General features: G+C 42.6%; 1 protein-coding gene across 5 annotated transcripts in view; it reads right to left on the reverse strand.

Moving 5' to 3' along the window:
• Window positions 1–957: 957 nt before the first annotated feature.
• The window catches only part of TAFA5 (TAFA chemokine like family member 5), a 957,566-nt gene continuing 936,908 nt past the window's right edge, over window positions 958–21,615 (reverse strand). For 2 of the 5 annotated variants that reach the window (XM_069629240.1, XM_069629238.1), the window contains one exon: window positions 958–3,188. In XM_069629240.1, coding sequence (XP_069485341.1) covers window positions 3,180–3,188 — 9 coding nt within the window. In that variant the 3' untranslated portion in view covers window positions 958–3,179. Of the gene's footprint in view, window positions 3,189–11,943; window positions 12,009–21,615 lie in introns of all 5 variants that reach the window. The other 3 variants (XR_011281863.1, XR_011281862.1, XM_069629239.1) reach the window with 3 other exon arrangements.

The raw sequence follows: 21,615 nt of genomic DNA on the forward strand, positions 1-21,615 counted from the left end.
TGTATTTTAATAGTTTTAAAGTGTTTGCCACACATGTATAGGACGGGCAGGTGCAAAGGTTAAAATATGAAATGTAACAGTAGGCAAATGTAGAAATCGATTAACTGTTTTAACAGACATGAAGCACATCAATGTTATACTCCTACGTATCCAGCCTTCTGCACTAAATGTGCTGATACTCACACACCTATCTGACTTAAGGCAGTAACAGTTAAACTTGTTTTCTTTTGCTGCTCGTTGCTCTGGTAGCTATAGGTAGAGTTGAACTTGCACTGACTGTTGCGGTTAAAAATTACAAATTGCCTATTGTAATTTAAACAAGTATTAACCAAGTGTCGTTTATTAAAATTTATGAATGGTATGTTAATCTTCTTTAAAAGAAAAAATGTGGTACAATGAAATATTATTTGTAAAGATTTTAGAATCCTATGCAAATAAAGAATAATAATAATAATAATAATAATAATAATGATGATCTCCCACTGAATTGTCTCCATGGGAACATCTCTGATCAAAGGGTTATCTCCATCATGGGAAGGGCATGAGGTTACGGTCAGAAGTGTTGATGTGGGAGGTCTTTTTGTGGAGGCATGGGATGTAAGGGCAAAATGAAGGGCACTGCAACAGCAGAGAGGACACAAGATAAGAGGAAATATGGCTGAAAATGCGTGTCTAATATTTAAACTTACCTTTCTATTTGACAGTGATTTTTATAAAATTGCCAGTATTATGCATTCCATTGGAGTTATCGCAAGACATGTATTATACAAGTTTTTTTTTTTTTTTTTACATCCCCATATGGCACATCATGATGTCTGACATTTTAAACCAGTAAAACACCTTTCTTCTTAAGGTTTACTTTCCACATGTTGGTTCAGGTGGTTCTTTGGCTCCTATCCTTATTTGTACAATTGACCAGATTCAGATGTATCGTGGTTAATGGAAGAGATGGCTCAATTAGAAAAGAAGTTGTCTTTATTTTCATAATTTAGCTGTACCAACACAAAAAGCGTATACTGTAAAATAACAAAAAAATGTGTAACATATTCATCTTCTTTCTGTGTTTGCTAAAGAAGGCTACGACGCTCCACTAGAAGTAAAACAAAACAAACTGCTAAATATGTTGGTGGTGCCGGGGTTTCAGTAGCCAGATGCATGTACCACCATTTATTGCATGACATTGTGTTAACCAGTTATCCGTATTTGAAAATGCCTTCAGACAAAAACAGTTTTTACGTTGCTGAGATGCATATCTGCTGGATTCATAGCAATCATAACATTTTAAGATAATTATACTCCCAATAGATCACCACGTGTAGAACCTATTTTGTTTTTGTGTGGACTGGACATCAATTCTAAACAATCTTTTATGTATTTAGAAAAGTCATTTGCAGAAAGTGCTGTCTTCCTTCTTATTAGTTTTCAGTGTGTTTGCTCAGATGGCAACCCTCCTACAAGTTGTCTGCAGAGGTGCAGTAATATGTAGCACACTCAAAATTAAAAATTAGAGACTTCATTAAAATTGAATTTGGCCTCTCAGGGAGGCTGTAATCTGCCTGTAGAGATGGTCTCTAATAACCTACCACTGCTGTATGTACCCCCATATCTTATCAGGATGTGCTGGCACAAGGCATTTTAAGATCTCTTCTTGGAACCTATACATTTTACAGTCTTTAAGGTTTGCGTTTCTTTTTCTGTCATTGTAAGGAAAAAAATCAAAATGTCACTTAAAGTTGATATGGAGAATGGAAACAAGCCAATGTTGGACATCTGTGCTCTGTTTAGGGGATGGGCGAAAAAGAACCGAGTATGGAAACAATGAATACAATGTTTACAGTCTATTTCTTTTACCAGAACATACAGACAAAATGGAAACTAAAAGAAACTGCCTTCCAATGATGTAATAATTGAATGCATGTATGTAATATAAACACCATTATCCTTCTCTTTGCTAGGAGTTCTCTCTGGTCATGCTTTGCATCCAGAATGTCCCAATGGAAGAAAGCAAGCTACACCAGTCACTTCAGAGACAGCTGAAGCCAGAAGACACCAATTACTTAAATCTGAGCCACTGTCATGGAACTGGCAGAGCTGCCACGTTAATTGTTAAATAGGATTTTCTACAAATATACAACATATAAAAACTGTTAAATATATAACTTTAGGCTTTTCAAAATACATTTAATGATCACTTTCAAACAAGTGTTACTTTTGCTTTGATTTGCTTTCTGGTGCTAAATGGTGCATCGGATGGAACATCGGCCACAGATGACCAAACATGCTCTTTGCAAATACTGTATTATCCAACTTCAACTATCAAAAAATGGAACTGTAGAAGAGGCATGTTTTACTGGTTAAACTGAAAAATGATGTTTTTAGTACGAGAAAGTCAGTCTAAGTACAGAGGACTAAAAGTGTCATTCAGACAGTCTGTGTGTTTTTTTAAGTTTTTTTCGTTTTTTCTGTTTCCCAGAACATAGGCTGGTATTTTCATTCCATGCTCTGTTAGGGTCTATCTTTAGATGCACTTTGCAAGAGCAGTTTCACGCTTCTTTTTTTCTTCAGAGTTCCATACTACGTCCCTTGGACAGCAACGGTTCAGTTTTGTAACAGCTGACGCCATGTCTTTTCCAGACACCCAAATTGTTCCCCCAGTAGCGTTGTTAATAATAACATTGGGTCCATTGTTAACATAAATTTTGCTCTTTGGTCTATCGTGTATACTGAACGTATAAGAAAATAAAAGCAATTCAGATAGTCCAGGGCACAAGAAGAGGTTCTCTTTTGCACCATTCTGTTCCTCCCGTTGACAAGAGTCTTCGTTCTAAGGCCGATTGGGATGAGTTCTCTTCAGTATGACAGAAGGTTTCGTAGAAACACGTAGCTAACATCAAGTCCAGTAGTGGTGCATAACGTGGATGGAACGTTAACTATGAACTGTATTGCTAATGCCCAAGCATGTCTCTTGCATTTGTAATCCTTAGTCCAATGCTCCTTTGTATGGTACAACAGACTTTTGCTCATAATGCAGAGGAGTGATGCTGTTTGATGATACACAGGGAAACAGACTTGTTGAGTTGATGGCATACAACAGATGATAATAAACAGCAGTGTGACTTGACTAAGATGCTCACTGGGAGCTAAACCACTCCTAAAAGGATTCTTCTTTGCTGTCTTCGTCAGGAGACCTGTAAATCAAGACAAATATACAAATCAATAATTTTCTTAATTATGTTCATCATCACCAAGACACATACGCCTGAACCCTCACCTGCATACATTTATCAGAAAGGCACCCTCATTAAAACATATCTTTTTGCATCATGGTACAGGTAATTTTTGTGGTTACTTTTAGCATGAATATACACCACAATGACAAAGTTACTCACCGTAGTGACTACCTTACTCCTTGTCCATAGTGCCCTTTCCTCCATACTTTTGAGACATTCCATACATTGGGAGGGCGACAGAGCACTTTTTAAGCATAAAAATAACTTTTTTGTCCTTCTTTTATGTTTACGCGGGGCCACCGCAAGTGGCCGTAGCGCCGCCTTACTGAGCTCCGCCCCACGCATCACCCTTCAGTCCTTTTTGATTGCCAAGTTGAAGGTCCATTTAGAAAAATAGAGGATACTCATTGGAGGGGAAAGCAAGCAGGCTCATGGAGGAAAGGGGGCTATGGTGTAGGAGTAAGGTAGTCACTACAGTGAATAACTGTCATACTCCCACATCCCGTCCCCTTTCCTCCGTACTTTTGGAATATTCCGAAGCACTGACCAAAGAAAATGGGAGATGGACATTTCCCTTATTGGAATACGTTTTTAAGAAGTGCCTGGCCGAACCGGGCATCAGCCCGGGATCTCAGGTCAAGACAATGGGCCTCATTACAAGTTTGGCAGTAGCCTTGCTGGGAAAACCGGCAGGCTGCCGCCAAACTTGCACATTTGTTTAGCCCCTGGCAATGGGGAAATACTGGGCCATTACGACCCTGTATTTCTCCATTGCAAAGGGCCGTAAAATGTTACTCCCCATTCCCACTTGAGCCCCATAGGGCACTAATCGGAATGGTGCCGGTGCATCAACCTGCTCTGCTCGTGGGTGCCGCTACGGCTGCCAGGAAAGACCTGGCGGCCGTAATGCCACCCATGAGCAGAACCCATAGTTTGCCAGTACAGGAACTACGGTACCGGCAAGCTTACCAGCACTGTAGTTCCTGGAGCGGCAAACTTGTAATGAGGCCCAATGTCTGCAAAAAGCCAAAGGGGAAGCCCAAATAGCAGTCTTGTCGATGGACTCCAAAGGGACATATTTCAGGAAGGCAACAACAGCTGCTTTGCCATGGACCAAATGTGCAGGAATGCCCTTTGGGGGCTGAAGGCCTTGAATTGTGTAGGCCTCGGAGATACATGAAGCTATCGACATGAGGTGGATGCTTTCGAAGCAAGTTTTCTATTTTGGGTCACCAAACGTAACAAAGAGTTGTGAAAAACATTTAAGTTTGCTTGTTCTGTCGAGGTAAACCTTGAGCTTGTCTGACGTCTAGGTTGTGTAAAACCCTCTGAGCTTCGGAGAAGGATTTTGGAAGAACACTGGTAAGGATATTGACTGGTTTATGTGGAACTCAGATACAATTTTGGGTAAGAAAGAAGGATGGATGCGGACCACAACCTTATACTTGTGGAATGTTAGGAATGGATCTGAGAGAGATTGAAGCTCACTTATTCTTCTCACAGATGTTAACGTAATCATGAAGGCCACTTTCCAAGAAAGGTACTTGAGCGCAGTAGTGGCCATCGGTTCAAATGGCTTATTACACAAAGTGGTGAAGACCATATTCAGATCCCATTTTGGAAGAGGAGGCCTGACCTTAGGAAAGAGATGAAGAAGACCTGCAAAGTGTCTATTTATTACTGGGTTTTCCAGTGAAAATGAGAAACTGTCTGTAGATAGTTAAGCCGTAATGGTGGATCGGTATGTCGTACATGATAAGACATGCATGCCAGAGGCTGCATGGGCTGATATAAAAGACAAGAAACAGACAATAGAAGCTTGTGAAGGATACAGCTGTTTAGTTAGACACAAATGACAAAAACAAAACCATTTGCTTTTGTACTGAGCCTCGTAGAAGTCTTACGTGGTGCCTTAATTATGTGCATATAATCCTCTGAAAGGGTAAACTGCGCGGAGGACCTGAACTCCGGTACCAGACCGCTGAGCTGAAGGATTCTGGGGAAGGGTGCCATGACTGGTGATTGCTCTGGTGGAGAAGGTCGGGAATCTGTGGAAAGGTGCTGCAGCTCTGAAAACCAGAACCTGGCTGGCCACCAAGGAGCTATGAAGAGGAGAGTGCAGTTGGAAGCACTCCTGTGTTTCCAGAGTGATCAATGAATCAACGGCAAAGGCGGGAAGGCGAAAGCCTTCATGTTGTTACAAGGGATCTCGAGAGCGTCGCCGAAGGAAGACACTCCGAGACCGTCCCTGGAACCATAAAGAGGATGTTACTTTTTCGTTGAGGTTGCAAAGAGGTCCACGGCTGAGAACCCCATTTCTGTAAGATCCTGGTAAGAACATCGTTGTTCATCTCCCACTCGTACCTCGCCGCAGATTGCACTCAGGGAGTCTGCCGCAACATTGATGAGACCCGGAATGTGCACTGCCTGAAGCCAGGCATTGTGCTGGATCAGCCAATTTCAAATCTGGATAGCTAGATCCACCAGAGGAGGGGACTTGGTGCCCCCCTGCTTGTTGATGTAGAACATTGCAACAGATTGTCTGTGCAAATTCGAACCACTCTGTTGATGATAGAGGGCTGAAAAGCTTTTAGTGCAGAAAGCTGCCAGAGGCTCTAGGTAATTTGATATGGGACAGTCTGTCCTGGGCCGTACCCAGATTGTACCCCTCGAGGTGAAGTAGTGTCACCTCCCACCCTAGGAGTCTGTTGTTACTGTGACTTGTGGGCAGGGCTCCTGCAAGGAGGTTCCCACCGAAAGGTTGCTGGCGGATGACCACCATTGAAGATCCACCATCATGGAGGATGGAAACAATAATTTTGGAGTCCACATCCACAGCTTGAGACCAGCAGTTCTGAAGTGCAAGCCGAGAGCGCCTCATTTTCTGTCTTGCAAGAGGTAGGGCTAACACGCAAGAAGCCATAAGGCCCAGGAGTCTCTGGAACCACAAGGCTGACATCCAGGAGGACTGAAGGAAAAGCTGGCACATGGTTGATAGGTCTGCAATTCTGTCCTCCATCAGGAACACTTTTGCACTGACAGTATGTCAACGGAAACCTAGAAAAATCAGGTCTAGAGCAACCATCATAGACGATTTACACCAGTTCACCGACAGCCCCAGTTGGAACAGGAGCTGGAGAACTGACTGAAGATTGGTCACTGCAGCTTGTGGGCAAGGACTGTGCAGAAGCCAATCATCCACATTTGGATATACATGCATTCCCTGCAGTCCGAGGAATGCTGCAATGACCGCTATCATCTTTGTAAAGACATGCAGTGCCTAACTGAGACCAAGCAGTACCACTTGATACTGGAAGTGCTCCATTCCCATGGAGAACCGCAAGTATTTCCGATGTGGGCTCCAGATCAGGATATGCATGTAGGCGTATTGAAGATCTACCGCACTGAGCCAATTGTCCTTCCGGAGAGAGGACCTTATCTGGCTGGACGTAATCATCTTGAATTTTTCTTGAGGTAGGAAGAGATTGAAGTTGGAGAGGTGAAGGATGGTGCGCACGCAAGCCTGGTTGGGTTTCGGGACTGTTAACAGACAGGAGTAATAGCCCTCCCGTTGCTCCACTGCTCTGAGGTCTAAAAGTTTCTGTACCTCGGCTTTGAGGTGGGTGACCCAGTCTGCTGAAGAGAAGGTGAGAGGGTGGGATATGAGGGAGAGGCAAGCGGAAGCTCACTCGTGCGATGGACAAAACCCATCGGTCTTCTGTGATGGTCTGCACACCTCTAGATGAGACGATATTCTTCCTCCCACCAGAGTCTTGTGAGACCTATGGAAAACATAATTCAGATGGTTTATCGGCAGTGAGACCACCTGTTGCCAAAGAGGGGGCTGTTGACCGAGAGAAAAGCTGGTTGCCTTGCCTTTGCTGCTTGCGGCAAGAACACTCTGAAACCTGAAAAGGACCTAGTTTGGGTCCCCAACCTCTGAGTAGAAGCTCCATTAGTTGGGGCTTTTGCAAGGACCGACAAAGATTTAGCCGTTTACGTGCTTGCCTTTGCTTTAGTGAGTTCCTCATTGGTGGAGGAGTCAAGCAGTTCTTTACCTTTGGATGGAAGATCAAGTACTTCATCCTGAACCTCCTTTGAGAACTTTGGAGCATGCAGCCACACTTGGTAGGAGACGATTACTCCACCCATAAGGCCCCGAGCGGAAGTGTCAACATGATGGGTCACGTCCTCCAGAAGGTCTTGAGCCAGCACTATCGCATCGGATAAGCCGTCTTCAAGCCTGACAGGAGGGATACTTTCCTGAAACTCAGCAAGCTCTTTCCACTGCTTGAAATTTTCCACTACCAGGATGATCTTGGTATTCGTCTTTTGCAGCTGGAGAGCCAAATTGGAAAATACTTTTTTTCGCAATGGCATCACAAAGCTTGTCCTCTTTGGAAAGGACTTGAGAAGCTGCTGTAGAGGACATCGAGTACGTTTTAGACTGGAGCATAGATGCTGCCACCACTGTTGATGAGGGGAGTGGATATGCAGTCAAGGGTATGTCTTCTGACAAGTGTGGCTTGTAGCGAGCATCAATTATCCTGCTCAGGTGCTGCCCGGAATGAGGTTTTCCCAGACCTTGCGGGCTTCAGCTAGCTCATCCTGTGCGCTCTGAGTAAAGACTCCAGGTAGTACACCTTCTTGTGGAGCCAGAGTCTCAGGTTTTGGAATATCTAGCAACACCTTAATATCCACAACCCAGTCATGAAATGCTCTGACAGAGTGGGGCGGGTCCTCGCTATCCTTGTCCGCTTGATCTTCATCCAATGCAGTGCAAACATAAACTTGATCTGCACCATATGGCACCTCAGACCCAGTGGGCAGACTTAACTGCACAACGGGAGTCTTAAGTATAGGTGAAAGTGGAGGCAGTGGTGGTAGTGCAAGAGGAAGCCCCACCGGAAGAGGAGGGGTGGCACTACCGGAACCTGCTGAGGAGAAGCCAGAGCAGGTTGCAGATCAAGAGGCTGGGATACATTTTTTTAATAGATCCTTAAAGTATGCCTTCATCAGGTCAGAGAGCATAAGGGCCTGGGATTTGCCAAAAATCGCATCCTCAGAATAAGATTTAGGCTCATGAGTGGGTAGAGGCATACCCCCAGAATTTCAAAGAGGCTGGTTGTCGGGATGGCCCTCCACCAGCTGGATCCACACAAACTAAAGGTGTGGACATAGGAGGGAGCAAGACTGTGTGTGGCAGTGGAAAATGAGCATGCCAATCCATTTGAGGGCAGAACAGATTCCTATTGTCCACACTGCTTGGAAAAGGCTGCTCAGCCCCACAAACAGGCCCCTCAGAACCAGCCATTGAGAACGTTGGTGTGAGAGAGGTAATCAAAATGTCTGCCTCAGACACAGGGTTTGGGCCGCCATTTTGCTAATGCTTGAGGTGAATTGCGTCACAAGTGTCAATGAGACCATTGTCACCACATAGGCATCAGAGGACTTTTTTCCATGTTATCCTTGTGGAACCTCGACACAGCAAGTGTTAGCAGCATGTTTGAGACCACTTAGAGTCTGCTGAAGAATGATCCCTTGATGAGGGAACCTCGGCAGGGCCAGTACTTGAAGACTTAATGTGTTTGTCTTCCTCCTTTGCCTCCTCAGCAGGATCCGTTCGACCACCAGATTGTGTATGGGAAGGCTTACGGCAACCCCCATATCCAGAGCCCTCGGAGGGGCCCCTCAATCTTGCTGGTTTTAATTATAACCCCTAGTCAGGGATCCTCGGGGGTAACCCTGTGCCTTTAGTCGCTGTACAGGAAACCTCGAGACTAGTCTTGGTATGTTTAGTTTCATACCTGGAAACCTCAGGAACTACCCCAGTGAAAACAGCTCCAGAAATGCTGGGCCTAACTTTAGCCCCTAGATGGGGAGCTTGTATGAAGATCCGGTCCTGACAGCCCCCTTACAGGGGACCTCGGATCAAACTCCAGAGTCCAGGTTAGATCTCTTTCAGGACACTTCAGGGAGAGCCCTGTTTCCAGAGCTACTGGGGCCCATCCTAGAACCAGAAGACCCTGGAAAGGATGCTTCCTTTTTTCTTCGATGCATTGCTGTAAATGAGGAGGAATCCATTGGAACACATCCTCCCACCAGACAAGCTGACACTGGAGTGCACAGACAGAGAGGGATTTGCAGTAGAAGCAAGAGACCCACCGGTGTTCCAGGCCCAAACACTCCAGACAGAGAGAATGGGGATCCGCCCTCATGAAACGGCATTTCGAATGAAGAATAGGACATGAATCCCAGATGCTCTGGTATAGACGGAAGAAATAAGACTATGAAACCGGAGCAGGAATATGAAGGACATGGGAACAAAAAGAAAAAAATTCCCTAAAATGCAAATGCGCCTGACCCTCACTGAGTGGAGGAAAGGACTGAAGGGCGATGCGCAGGGCGGAGCTCAGGAAGGCAGTGCGGTGACCCCACATAAAAATAAAAAAAGGACAAAAAAGTTATTTTTTTATGCTTAATAAGTGCTCTGGTCCCGTCCCGATGGACAGAATGTGCCAAAACTATAGAGGAAAGGGGACGGGACGTGGAAGTATGTGGTTTCATGGTGCTGAGTACCTATGAGTAAGACAGGGGGACTACAGGCGGCAAAGGAGAAGAACCAGGTTTTAAGAGAATGGTGGAAAGAAGAATAGGAACGAGCATTCCTAATATAAATAGGAAGGGTGTTCCAAAGAGAGAGGGCCCGTCCTAGCACAAGTGGATTGGACATAAATGCTGCAAAGAGATGGAATTGGCTTGACCGGCCATCTTGGAAAGTTGCTATGGCCTTATCACTGAACTGAATTGACAGACTGAATAAAAGGTAAAGCCACAATGTTTACACTTTCCCCATCACTTAAAGGCTAGTGCAGAGATGTCAACACCCCATAAAACATCAACTGGCGTGTATGCCTTTCCAGATTACTCAGCAGCATCAGCATTTGAGAATATGTATGACTAAAATTCTTCTTTCGCAAAAAGCTACAGGTCGGGTATGTTGAGATTCATCTATCTTTCCGTGAAGGAACACTGCCCAGACTGCATGCTGGGACGTTCAGAAGCACCCCCGCCTACCTGCTCTAAATTCAGGTAAGAACTGTGCTGGAAAGGTGGGAGAGGCTTGGAGTTGGATCTGTGATGAGAGTTGGAATAGGAGCTGGAATTGATGGCTGGTGTTAGGATAGCAAGATGTGCTGGAGATGGAGGAGATATGGAATGTTTTTTGCTGGAATGGTGAAGCAAAACCCAAACCCAACCAGGAACATTAGATTGCAGAAGAAGGGGTTGGTTGTGGCATGAGCAATAACAGGGGGGCTGGCAGGAACAGGCATGAACGGTTTAGTTGGAGCAGTTAGGTGAAGTGACACTGGAGCAGAGGCTTCTGGGCACACATTAGGAGGTGGATCTAGGATGCTTAATGGCGATAGGCATGGGGTTGGCACATGGGGGATCACTGTGGTAAGTAGTTGAATGGAAGATGTAGCAAGAAGGGTGGCTTGAAGCAGGGTGAGGGACAGGGAACCAGAGCAGAAATTGATGACTGGCACTGGAACAAGGATGTTGGTTGAGCAGGAGAAGGGGTGGAATGATAGGTCAGAGGGAGGGGCAGGAATTTGGAGCAGGGAGGGAGCCAGAACATGAAGGGTATTCGCTTATTTGTCAGGAAGAAAGAGGTACAGCTGGAGGAGGGAGTGCTGGAGCAGGTAGCAATGTTTGGAGTTGAAGCAGTGCTGAGTTTGAGCTTGAATATGTACAGTGAGCTGGAGCAGAGCATGCATTAAAGTTGGAGCATGTACGTTATCATAACAGTTATAATTGTGGGTATTAATAAAAAGTGAGGATGTCTCATTCTCTGTAAGAAGAAAATAAATAAAAAAACATTAACTTCAATTCTGTAGAGTTAAAATGAAATCGGTGACTTATCTGCATACTATGAAATACTTTATTTTATTTTTTTCCCCAGAACAAAGAACCTGGAACACATGAGGCCTATTTCCACAGTAACTATTCCAATATTTGATTTCTATACCTGAAAGCAATTTTAAGAGTCTTAGGCCCATATTCACAGAGAGCTTTCCAATGGGATTTTGCCATTACAAAACCCTTCTGTGAATTAGGACCTTATATTTTATTCTGTACATGTAGTAACTAATGTCTGAATCAGATCTTAATCATTTTACATTTAACAGAAACCCTATTGTTAAAGAGGCCCTTTGTGATACAATGTGGTGTAAATTATTTACAGCAGATAGATTAAGCCTTTAAAAGCAAACAATATAACTTACACAGAGCAAAACGTATTGTTTCAGAAAGGCATACATGTACTTTAAAAAACCTCAGTCATTTTTGGGTCTTGAAACCAGCCAGTAAAACGGGTATCCTCTCAGAAATATCCCAAAATAAGCAGAACAAACTCAGATTCCTGTTCTTTCTTACAGGGTAAACACATCAATGTCTTCAGCCTGCCAGACCAGGCAACAAGGTAGTGTGCAATAACTCCTTTTGAAAGACATTGCAGACCAGAAGCTATTCATCAAAACTTCCTCTCCAGACTCTGAGAAACCTGCAGTGTATATATTCCTAAGCGTCAACGGTATATTATCACTGCTTTGATATATTGGATATATTACACTACATTATCATTTAACCCGCAGGTTTATCTTGACATAATGGGGAGGAGGCTTGTTACCAATAAAATGAGGAATCTTACCTTCAAAGAAGCAGGCTTGTGACTTGTGTCTTAACAATGCACTCTGGCATTTAAAATGGAACATGCTGCAGGGCACAGAAAATGCAAAAGACATTTTTAAATTGACACTTTTAAAATTCAGTTCTATTCACACTTGAAAAGGTGAATAACTCTGAACCATTAAAGCTAGACAAACACCAAAAATATAATGGTGAGATGCAGGAGGAGAACTTTCAAAATGTGTTCGATTGATAGCTAATCACACATGTTTCAGTATTTAAGAACATTTTTGATAATGTTTGTTCTGTTTATCTTAGCCAATATTAATCTACATCTCAGGAAACTGCTTACTTTAAAGAAGTCTGATGCTGTTATTTTGAAGAAGGTGACATTATTTTAAATGTCTGTTTAGTAACCTCATGCTTATTTTGTAAATGTGTCCTCTTGCTGATGTCATTTTCTTGAGAGGAGGGACACAATGAAACATGTGATCTCTTCTCTAATAAAGAGGAATTAGCATTGTAATCAACCACCCAACCCAAAAGATTTTCAATCTCTTAGACATTGAATCGTTGTAGGTTGAAATGTGTTGATTTAACATGCAATTCCAGCCTCCAATCAAAATGGAGAACAAATAGAAAACATCTTTGTTTTCATAAATACCTTATAAAGGGGGGCGTAATGTCCTTACTAAGAAAGGAACATATTTGGCAAATATTAAGAGCAATATAAGGCCCAGGAAGAAATCCCATTGAAAGAAATCCAGTTATAATTATAAGGATACAAACTGATTCAAACTGAGGATAGGTAACACTATCCTGAAGGAAGGGCCCTAAACCCACTTGGAGAGGCTCTTTCAATACTGGGACTGATACATAAGGGGATTTAGTGCTGAGGAGCAGAGCCATGTTGCAAATACCTGGAATTGGCTCCTGGGAATAGGTGGTATCCCTAATGATGAGCGGACAGTGGGGAGAGATTTGACAGATAGAGCAAGAAGAATTATCAGTCTGTGCAGAGTCATGCTGCCTTGTGTTCCTTAAAGAAACCTTAAACATTAGTGAATGGATACCATGACAGAATATTTAAAAATCAGATTCCATATCTACTCTAGTGAAGGGTGGGTTAGCCTCTGCCCACTGGGCATTCATAAAACACCTTGGTTTTCACAGCCGCAAAATTATATCTGTGTCTTTATGTTACAATGTGCCACAGATCTTACACATTAATAGTGATTTGAAAAACCCTTTCCCTGTGGTGACCATAGGGAAAGTAAAAGGTCTTAAATTAATGTATTTGCTATTTACTAGTTCTTACAAGGACTAGAAAAGCGGATGGTAAAGGGGTTGGGTGGGGGGCAGAATCTCCACAGACACCAGTCGGTGGGTTGGGTTTGCTTCTTCATTTATCCTAGAAAATAGACTTTCATTTTAAAATGACTCATTTCAATGGCAATGCAATTTGAAACAGTACAGAAAAAAATGTGTTTTGCCAAAAGCGAAAGCCTGAAACCCGTAGGTCAGTGACTTAATTCCTTCACTAAATTGACTTCCTAATTTTTATATTGTATGAGATTTTCAAAAGTGATGTAGCTTGTTTTGTTCCAAAATATGTTACACATCATCTAATTTAGGTGAAGCTAAGATGTTATCATTTTACATGTGTTGTCAAAAAGTATCATTATGAATAGATATACACCCATTGGTAGAGGGTGTGTGTTTGTTTTGAATAAGTATTGCAAATGCATCTGTATAGTAATCATTCTTGGAAGTCAGAATTTGGAAGACTGTGTTCATTTTGGGATAATAATTTACTCTGCTTGTTTTTGTTAATAGTGCTTCAGGTGCTTTTCTGTTCTATTAAGAGTGGGGAGCCACATGTCACAAAGTGCACGCTCTCATTAAATCCATGAAATCACTTGTTCCAACTGTGAAGTTTGGAGTGGAACTGTGTTGTCCCAGACTAAGACATAGGTTATATGTTTTGTTAAATAAGACCTGCAATAATAACATACTAGCATATCATAAAAATGCTAGAAAGCAAAACTATCGAGAATGCCAATTCATATGACTACCTTGGAGTCAGATTTGCAGGGACATGCAAGTGGGATCATCATTTGGACAAGAAAGAAGACACACTTTCTTGATGCTGGCGGATAATTAACAAATGTGCATGTACCTATGGTAATGGTGTCATGAGATCGTCATTGGAGGCCTACAAACACCAAGCTAGGCAAGCTGCTATCTATGGGGCAGAACTCTGGGGAAATGTCATTTGTGGGACATTGTGTGTAGTGTAAAATGGATTCTTACAGACATTGTTTTGGGTTACCAATCAATGCATCCACATTGTTGCTACATGAAGAACTGGGCCTGCCTTATCTTAGACATATTGTGGCCCTCAGACCGGTCTTATACTTGATCCGGTTTGGAGCAGACCTGAATTGCACGAATATAGAGAGGACACAATGAATGTGCTAAACCAGATGGATGGATCAACACTAGTATGGTGTGTGCATGGTAAAAAGATCTTCTTTGAAATAGGGCATCTGGATTTTTGGTTACACACCACTGATATTAATGTCATTAGTAAAGAAATTGTCAAGAGTGATTTGTATGTACACTCTCTGTGGGATTCTTAAAATACGATCTCGACCTCATTTTCCCTGAGTAACTACTGCGAAAAGAAACTCTTTATGGGTCATGAATCTAATCTGGATTCAATGAAACTAAGATATATGCATACTCTATTAAATTAAGGTTTGGCACTCTCCCGGTCAGTTTTTAGAGTGCACTCATGGGACGCTAGACTATTGCATAAATGCATGTAATGTACAAATCGGGTTGACACAGAAGAACATTTCCTCCTAGTCTGTCAATTGTATTTGAACTTTAGAAGGTAGTATCTAAGACCAGGGCTTCTACTTTTAAGAGTTGCTACTACTAGTGAGGCCATGACCCTCTGAAAAAGGACCAACGATAGAGCAACTGTGTCTGAAGTAGCAACAATTTTGCATTTATCATGGCTTAGAAGCATGCAGCTCTTAAGGTCTGTTAATGGAGCATCATAGATTGGTTAGACACAGACCATTTGCCCAGTACAGTAATAAATTGTGACATCCGTCTGTTCGTTTGTTTTGTCTGAAACCCACTATAGTTGGGAGTTTTGACTCAGCTGTTGCTTTGGTCTGATAATGGGGAGGTATTGGAGAGATTTGCCACATACTGCAACTATACATGTAGCTAGATAATTACTAACAGATGGGACTAACACTCCCAAAACTCGAATGTATGTTTATTGAGCACTTGCACTTCATTACTTCGTTTCCTTTTTTAGACAGAACTTGAACTCCTGTGGGGTGGCTTTATATTATGTTGTGTTTGTACTTATGAATTCAAAACTGATGTTTATATCCAACCTGTGTAAATGTTTGAAGGTTTTTATAATGCTGTACGTAACTTCCAGTGTTTATGTTGAGCATTGATTGAGACTGTGAATTGAACATTTTATTTGTATCCAACATGTGAAATATTTCTGAAGGTTTATAATTTCTGTATGTAAACTGTATGTTTTCATTGTACACTTTTATGGTGTCCTGTCGAATAAAGTATCTCATGATGATGATGAAATAATACATTGTGTGAGCCTTGTTCAGGCATGATTTGTTAGAGTGCCTTGAATTAGGTCCCATACAATTGTTACAGGCGGGGGATCACACACAAATACAGACACTGATGTTGCAGTGTTCAGAAAGCAAACACTCTTTAATAAAGATATGTTGCAAATGATATGGTCAGGCAGTCTCTTTTGTAATAAAGAATCAAAGCAGATGTGCTATTAAGTGATAGTTTTGATTGTAGATGTATTGGAAATAAATAATAACAAGTAGCATATTAGAAAGGCTCTTTTAAATTGGTATTATGTATGGGTGAAAATTGTTATTTGCTATTAGATGCTTTAAGATGTAGAAAGAGAACATAAAGGGAGACTGTTGGTATGTTAAAGAATTCGTAAATATTTATATAAATCAAAATCAATGCAAAAATCTCTCAACCCTGGCTTGACAGAGATAAAAATTATCTCTGTCAAACCGTTCAAATCATATTTCCATGAGGAGAAGGGCAACCCAAATCTAGTCCCCTGGAAACACCAATGAATGACAGATTGCAAATTTGGAAATAGACATTTGGCAAAAAAAAGGTTGTTTTCCCCAATCATTATAGATATTACATTTTGCCACTACCAGAAACGTTGGGCCTCATTAGAAGTTTGCCGGTCCGGTAACTGCGGGACCGGTAAACTTGCCGGTACCGTAGTTACCGGACCGGCAAACTACAAGTTCTGCTCGCAGGTTCCTTTTCACCCGCCATGTCAGACCTGGCGGGCGGACCAGCACCCGCGAGCAAAGCATGTCAGATGCACTGGCACAATTTTGAATGGTGCCGGTGCATCCAACCTCCCCATACCCATTGAGCCCTATGGGGATCAAATGGGAATGGGGAGTAAATGTTTCTGGCCCCTGGCAATGGGGAAATACAGGGTCCGCCAGGGTTGTAACGGCCCTGTATTTCCCCATTGCCAGGGGCTGGAAAAATGTGCAGGTTTGGCGGCAGCCTGGCGGGTTTACCCGCAAGGCTACCACAAACTTGTAATGAGGCCCATTGAGGTGAAAATGTTGGAAAATCTTTCTGCAGAAATATTTTTCCACCTTAAGTTGCTAGAAAACAGACTGGGCCTCATTACAACTCAGGCGGTAAGGGGTTTACGGCGCCGTAAACAACGCCGACCCTTACCGCCTGAGTACGAGGTCCCTTAGCGCCATGGCGGATTTAACACCTGCTTTTAGCAGGTGTTAAAATCCATGGCGCTAAGGGACCATGTTGTTAATTACGCCACCGTAATTTACGGTGGCGTAATTAACGCCTTCCCCACTCCCATTATGCCCTATGGGGCAAAAATGGGAATGGGGAAGGGTAAATGAGGATTGGGGACTTACCGCCCCGCCGACCTCGGAATGGGGCGGTAAGTCCGCCTACCACCATGGCGTAAACATAGTTTACGCCATGGTGGTAAAGTCACGGCCCAGGCGGTAACTTACCGCCTGGGTCGTAATGAGGCCCACTGACATTGCAATTAATCAAGAGTCTTCATAAAAGACATTGATAGAGTTGATAAATATGCAAAAGGTTAACAAGCTGAAATTGCAAGAAATAAAAGGGGCTCATTACAAGTTTCCTGGTATCCCGCCGGTAATTTCGGCGGTATACCGGCAAACTGCTCCTTCCATTTACGCCACCTGATATCTGAAAATTATTGGGATATTAAGGGTGTTGGAAAGGGTGCTAAATATCCATTCCATGGAGTCCCAGAGGAGGTCCAGGAGAATGACTTCCTTCTTCTCTCCTGCACAGGCTTCTATCGCCTTCGACAAGTCTCTCTTGGGATGGCTTCTGGCGATATTCTCCAGGGGGTTCCCCTTTTCTACTATTGGTACAGTTTCTTGTTTCAATGACCAAAGACTCTGTGCTTGCAATGTCTCTATGTTTTTTACCAACTTCTGGTATGCCCCGGCTCCTCCCCTGGACTGCTTGTTTAGTTTCACAAATAGTCCTGCTGTTCTGTTATACAGGTACGATTGCCACCATATCACCTTGACACTAGCAGTGTAGACAGCAATAATTACCACCAAACAGACTTGTGATGTCTATCTTAACAGTGAATTCTGAAATTTGATATGAAGCATGCTGGAAGGCACACACAATCTAAAAGAAATGTTTAAATAGACACCTTTACAATTTTGTTTATCGTGCTTTTGGTTAAAATTAATTTCTGGTCACACTTATGATTTGCTGGGAGGATGGACGAGATGGAAAGTGTAATCTCTTCTCCAGTTCTCCAGTAAAAGGGTAGTAGCATGTTTAAAACTCTTTCCTATCCAAACAGGTGTTAACGCTCTTAGATTATCAAGCATAGGGGGTGCAATTTGTTAAACTGTAAGGCAATCGGAGCATCCAATCAAAATGTAGAAGGAATATAACAAAACATCATTAGAAATACCTCCACAATTGTGGGATGGGAATGCCATTTATAAGGGCCTTCTCTGAGCACAGAAATTGACAGATTTGCTAACCATCCAGATAAGGAAGTAAGGCTCCAGGAAGAATGCCAGGGATCATATAAGGAACAGACTAATCCCAATTTTGCGCCTTGAAACACTTGTGTATAGGCGCATTATAAATGCCATCTCATATCATATGAATTGTGGAAAGTAAGAAACTATCTCGAACGAATGGTACTAAAACCATTTGGAGAGGCCCTTTCCAGACTGGGACTGATGCAGAAGGAAGTTCAGCCATTAAAAGCAGAACCAGGTGTCATACTTCTGGAATCAGTTCCTGTGGATAACTTCTGGTGCCCACGCAGTGAGAAGAAATTAGCCAGAGGGAGCCAGCAGAGTGGCCAATCTGTGCAATGGCCAGCAGCAGGGTGCCCCTTATATATATCTTAATCGAAAGTTTACTGATCCCCTGAACAAATGTTTTAAAGTCACATTCCCATAAAATTTAGCATAGTACATTTATAGTGAGGGTTTTTGCCTCTACTGAAATGACAGTAATTAAAGTCCTTCATTTTCAAAGGAGCAAAATTATATGTGGGTGTGTAAATTAAAATGTGCCTTGGCTCTTACGATTTCCAGTCATTTTGGCCTGGGATGAGCATAGTTTAAATTCAAATCTTGAATGAACGTATTTGATAGTCTTTAAAAGAACTAGAAAAGGGGAAGGTGAAGGGGAAACTGAATCCAAATAGATGCCTGTAGATGAGCTGATTTCAACCTGTCATTTTCTCTAGAAAATAAACTGTCATTGAAAAACTATCCAATTTAACCGCATTGTTACATAAAGCAGCACAGAAATCAAGGTGTTTTGTCATAAGTGAATGACGTGTTGATTTCTTTCCTATTTGGATTTACTAATTTTGTGATTGCATGACATTTTAAAAGTGATGTATCTTGTGGTTCCCAAAACACTTTAAAAGACAAATAATGTAAAATAAAGCTTAGTTTTTGTCTTTTTGCATGCAATGCAGTGTTATGTACCCGTTCCGCGTGCAACATTAGGGGGTAACGGCCTGCGGCCCCAGTTAAAGGCCCGAGCGAAGCAGCAGCCCGGGGTGCTAAAAAAAAAATGGATTTTCCTTTTTACACTGGTATGCCGCGTGCATCCCGTTGTAGGAAAGACAATTCCTTACCAACATGGCCACCATGGAAAGGCAAGATGGGGCTCCGTACAGAGCCCCTCTTCCCTTTTCATGGTGGCCGTGGGAAGCTGAGAGGAAGCTACGGTTGCAAGAGTTGCCACAGCCGAAAAAAGGTAAGTGGGTGGGCAGGGGGATGATAAAGAAAAAAAAGACAGAGAAGGAGGGTAGGGGCAGAGGGCGCGGGAAAAGCCGGCCATCAGGTGGCTTGGAATGCGAGCTTGTACTGGCGCCTCAAGCCCGCGTTCCTAGCCACCTGATTGGCTGGCTCCCCTGCCCGGGGTGCTAATGTTTAAATAGATTAATTCTGAATAAATGTCCACCCCTTGGAAGAAGGGTATGTGTTTGTTGTGAATGCATTTTGCAAATGGAACTCTATTGCAAACAGAACAATAGAATTAGGCAACTATTCATATGCAGATAATGATTTAACCCACGTTCCATTGTCAATAGTGTCCAATTTGCTATGGATGTCCCTTAATTTAAGAGTAGGGAGCCAGCTGGCACTGAGTGTGTGGTCACAATCAAATTTTAAATATATATATATATTGCTACAACACAGTCTGTTTTTTGTTGCAAACATTGGGAGTGAGCTTGTGGTGTAAAAGACCCTTAGAGGACCTACTTCAAAGTGCAGTATGGTCTGTCTAGTCACATCTTATACCACACAAAGGCACAGAGCTACCTACTCACAATGAACACATACCAAATTATTTATCTACTATTAACTGCACCAAGACACTGCAACCTGATGTAATAACCTGACCAGGAAAGAGATAGCAGAAACCTCTAGCTGTCCCTAATCACACCAACCCCTGAACCTAGGACCCACCAATGAGCTGCCTATCTATGAAGAGAAAGAAAAAGAAAAAGTACCCCAGGTAGACGTCTGTGGGCAATCCAAAGATCATGTGCAGTTTCTTGGTGCATAAAACAAGCTCAACAATTCATTGCTGATTGTGTGGGTATTGTTGCCAATCTTGGCACATAACAAAGGCGTTAGACAAACAGATATGTTTAAAAGGTGTCAATGTCTCATGTATACGGAATGTATTCTTCCTGGATCATATGACACTGAATTACACTGAATTAAAAGGTGCTCAAAATCTTGGTTTTAATAATAGGTACTTTTACTATGAAGATGTAGTAGGGGTGTAGAGTTGCTTACTCTCTATGAACAAACAATCTAGTATTCGCTAGATTTCAGTGGATTTTCCTAAACTAACATGTGAACCTGTCTCAATGGCCTTCACTAATTGTGGCAATCTTCCTCAGGACATTCTTATATACAGCTAGTGTAACATTATTACTAGGAACAAGTCCGAACTTCAATATTTTGTAATAGAAATGGTACTTAATAGCCGCTGTCTTCGCTACTGTGGACTGAGATGTGTGCGTAGCCTGCACTGTGGGAGTCACTGCTTGAACCCACATCCGCGGATGGTGGAACAACTTGTTGGCCACCAATATTTTCTAGCATGCGTAGCTTGCCCAGCCTTGTCACAGTTAGTAGTGTTATGTGTTAATTGTGTGTACGTAGCTCTGTCCCTTTGGAATTGTGGTGTTCAAGACAATTAGACTAAGGTTAGCCATATGTCAATAGGACCTGAAACAATTAAATGTAAATATCTTGTTTGGTGGTGGGTGGTTAAAATTCCTTGAATTTAAACTGTCAAAAGCAGGAACAACAGGGAGGGAGGTGGTTGGAAGTGGAACAGAGAGGGTGAGACTATAGCAGAGGGGAGTTTTGCAGTTGGATAATGAAGTGCAGTCTACACCAGTTAAGACTGGGACATGTGGAACTGGAGTAGAGAAGGCTTGGCTAGATCAGTGAAAGATAATTGAGCGGGGAAGGTTGAAATGCAGGATTGGATTGAGGTGGGAAGGGTAGAATCTTAGGGGATACGGCTGTGCTTTATGATGGTGGCAGTGTTTGAGCTTTAACAGAGCTAGGGAAGGATAGTACGAATCTGATCAAGAAGGTTTAGCTGGAGCACTGATGAAATTCAGATTTGGAGATGGGTGATTAAGTTGTTGCTAGAGCATGCAAGGAGAAATACGGTCAGAGTAAAGAGGTCAGGCAGAGGTAGGAATCCTTTCTAGCTTTCAGCACTGGTGAGACTATTATCAACATTTAGCACTAGCACCATTCTATGTTGAAAGGTACTTACCAGTGCATTGGAATGTGACTTCTGATCCAGACAGTATCCACAACTGTCAGTGCTGCAGAAGTATAGTTGTAACACTGTACATACTTTGAGTGCCTGTTAGCTCCCAGCCCTACGTTATCCTGAAGCTTGATCAATCTGGAGTCAGGCATTAAATTATCTGAGGGTCAACTCATGCAATGTTTTGTCATTGTCTACACTCGGGTGGAAAGGAGTCTTCCTCAACCATTGCTCTTGTAAACCACCTCACTGTGTCATCTATTTCCTA

This window comes from Ambystoma mexicanum, chromosome 12, assembly GCF_040938575.1.
Source record: "Ambystoma mexicanum isolate Mex_15411 chromosome 12, UKY_AmexF1_1, whole genome shotgun sequence".
Taxonomy (NCBI): Eukaryota; Metazoa; Chordata; class Amphibia; order Caudata; family Ambystomatidae; genus Ambystoma; species Ambystoma mexicanum.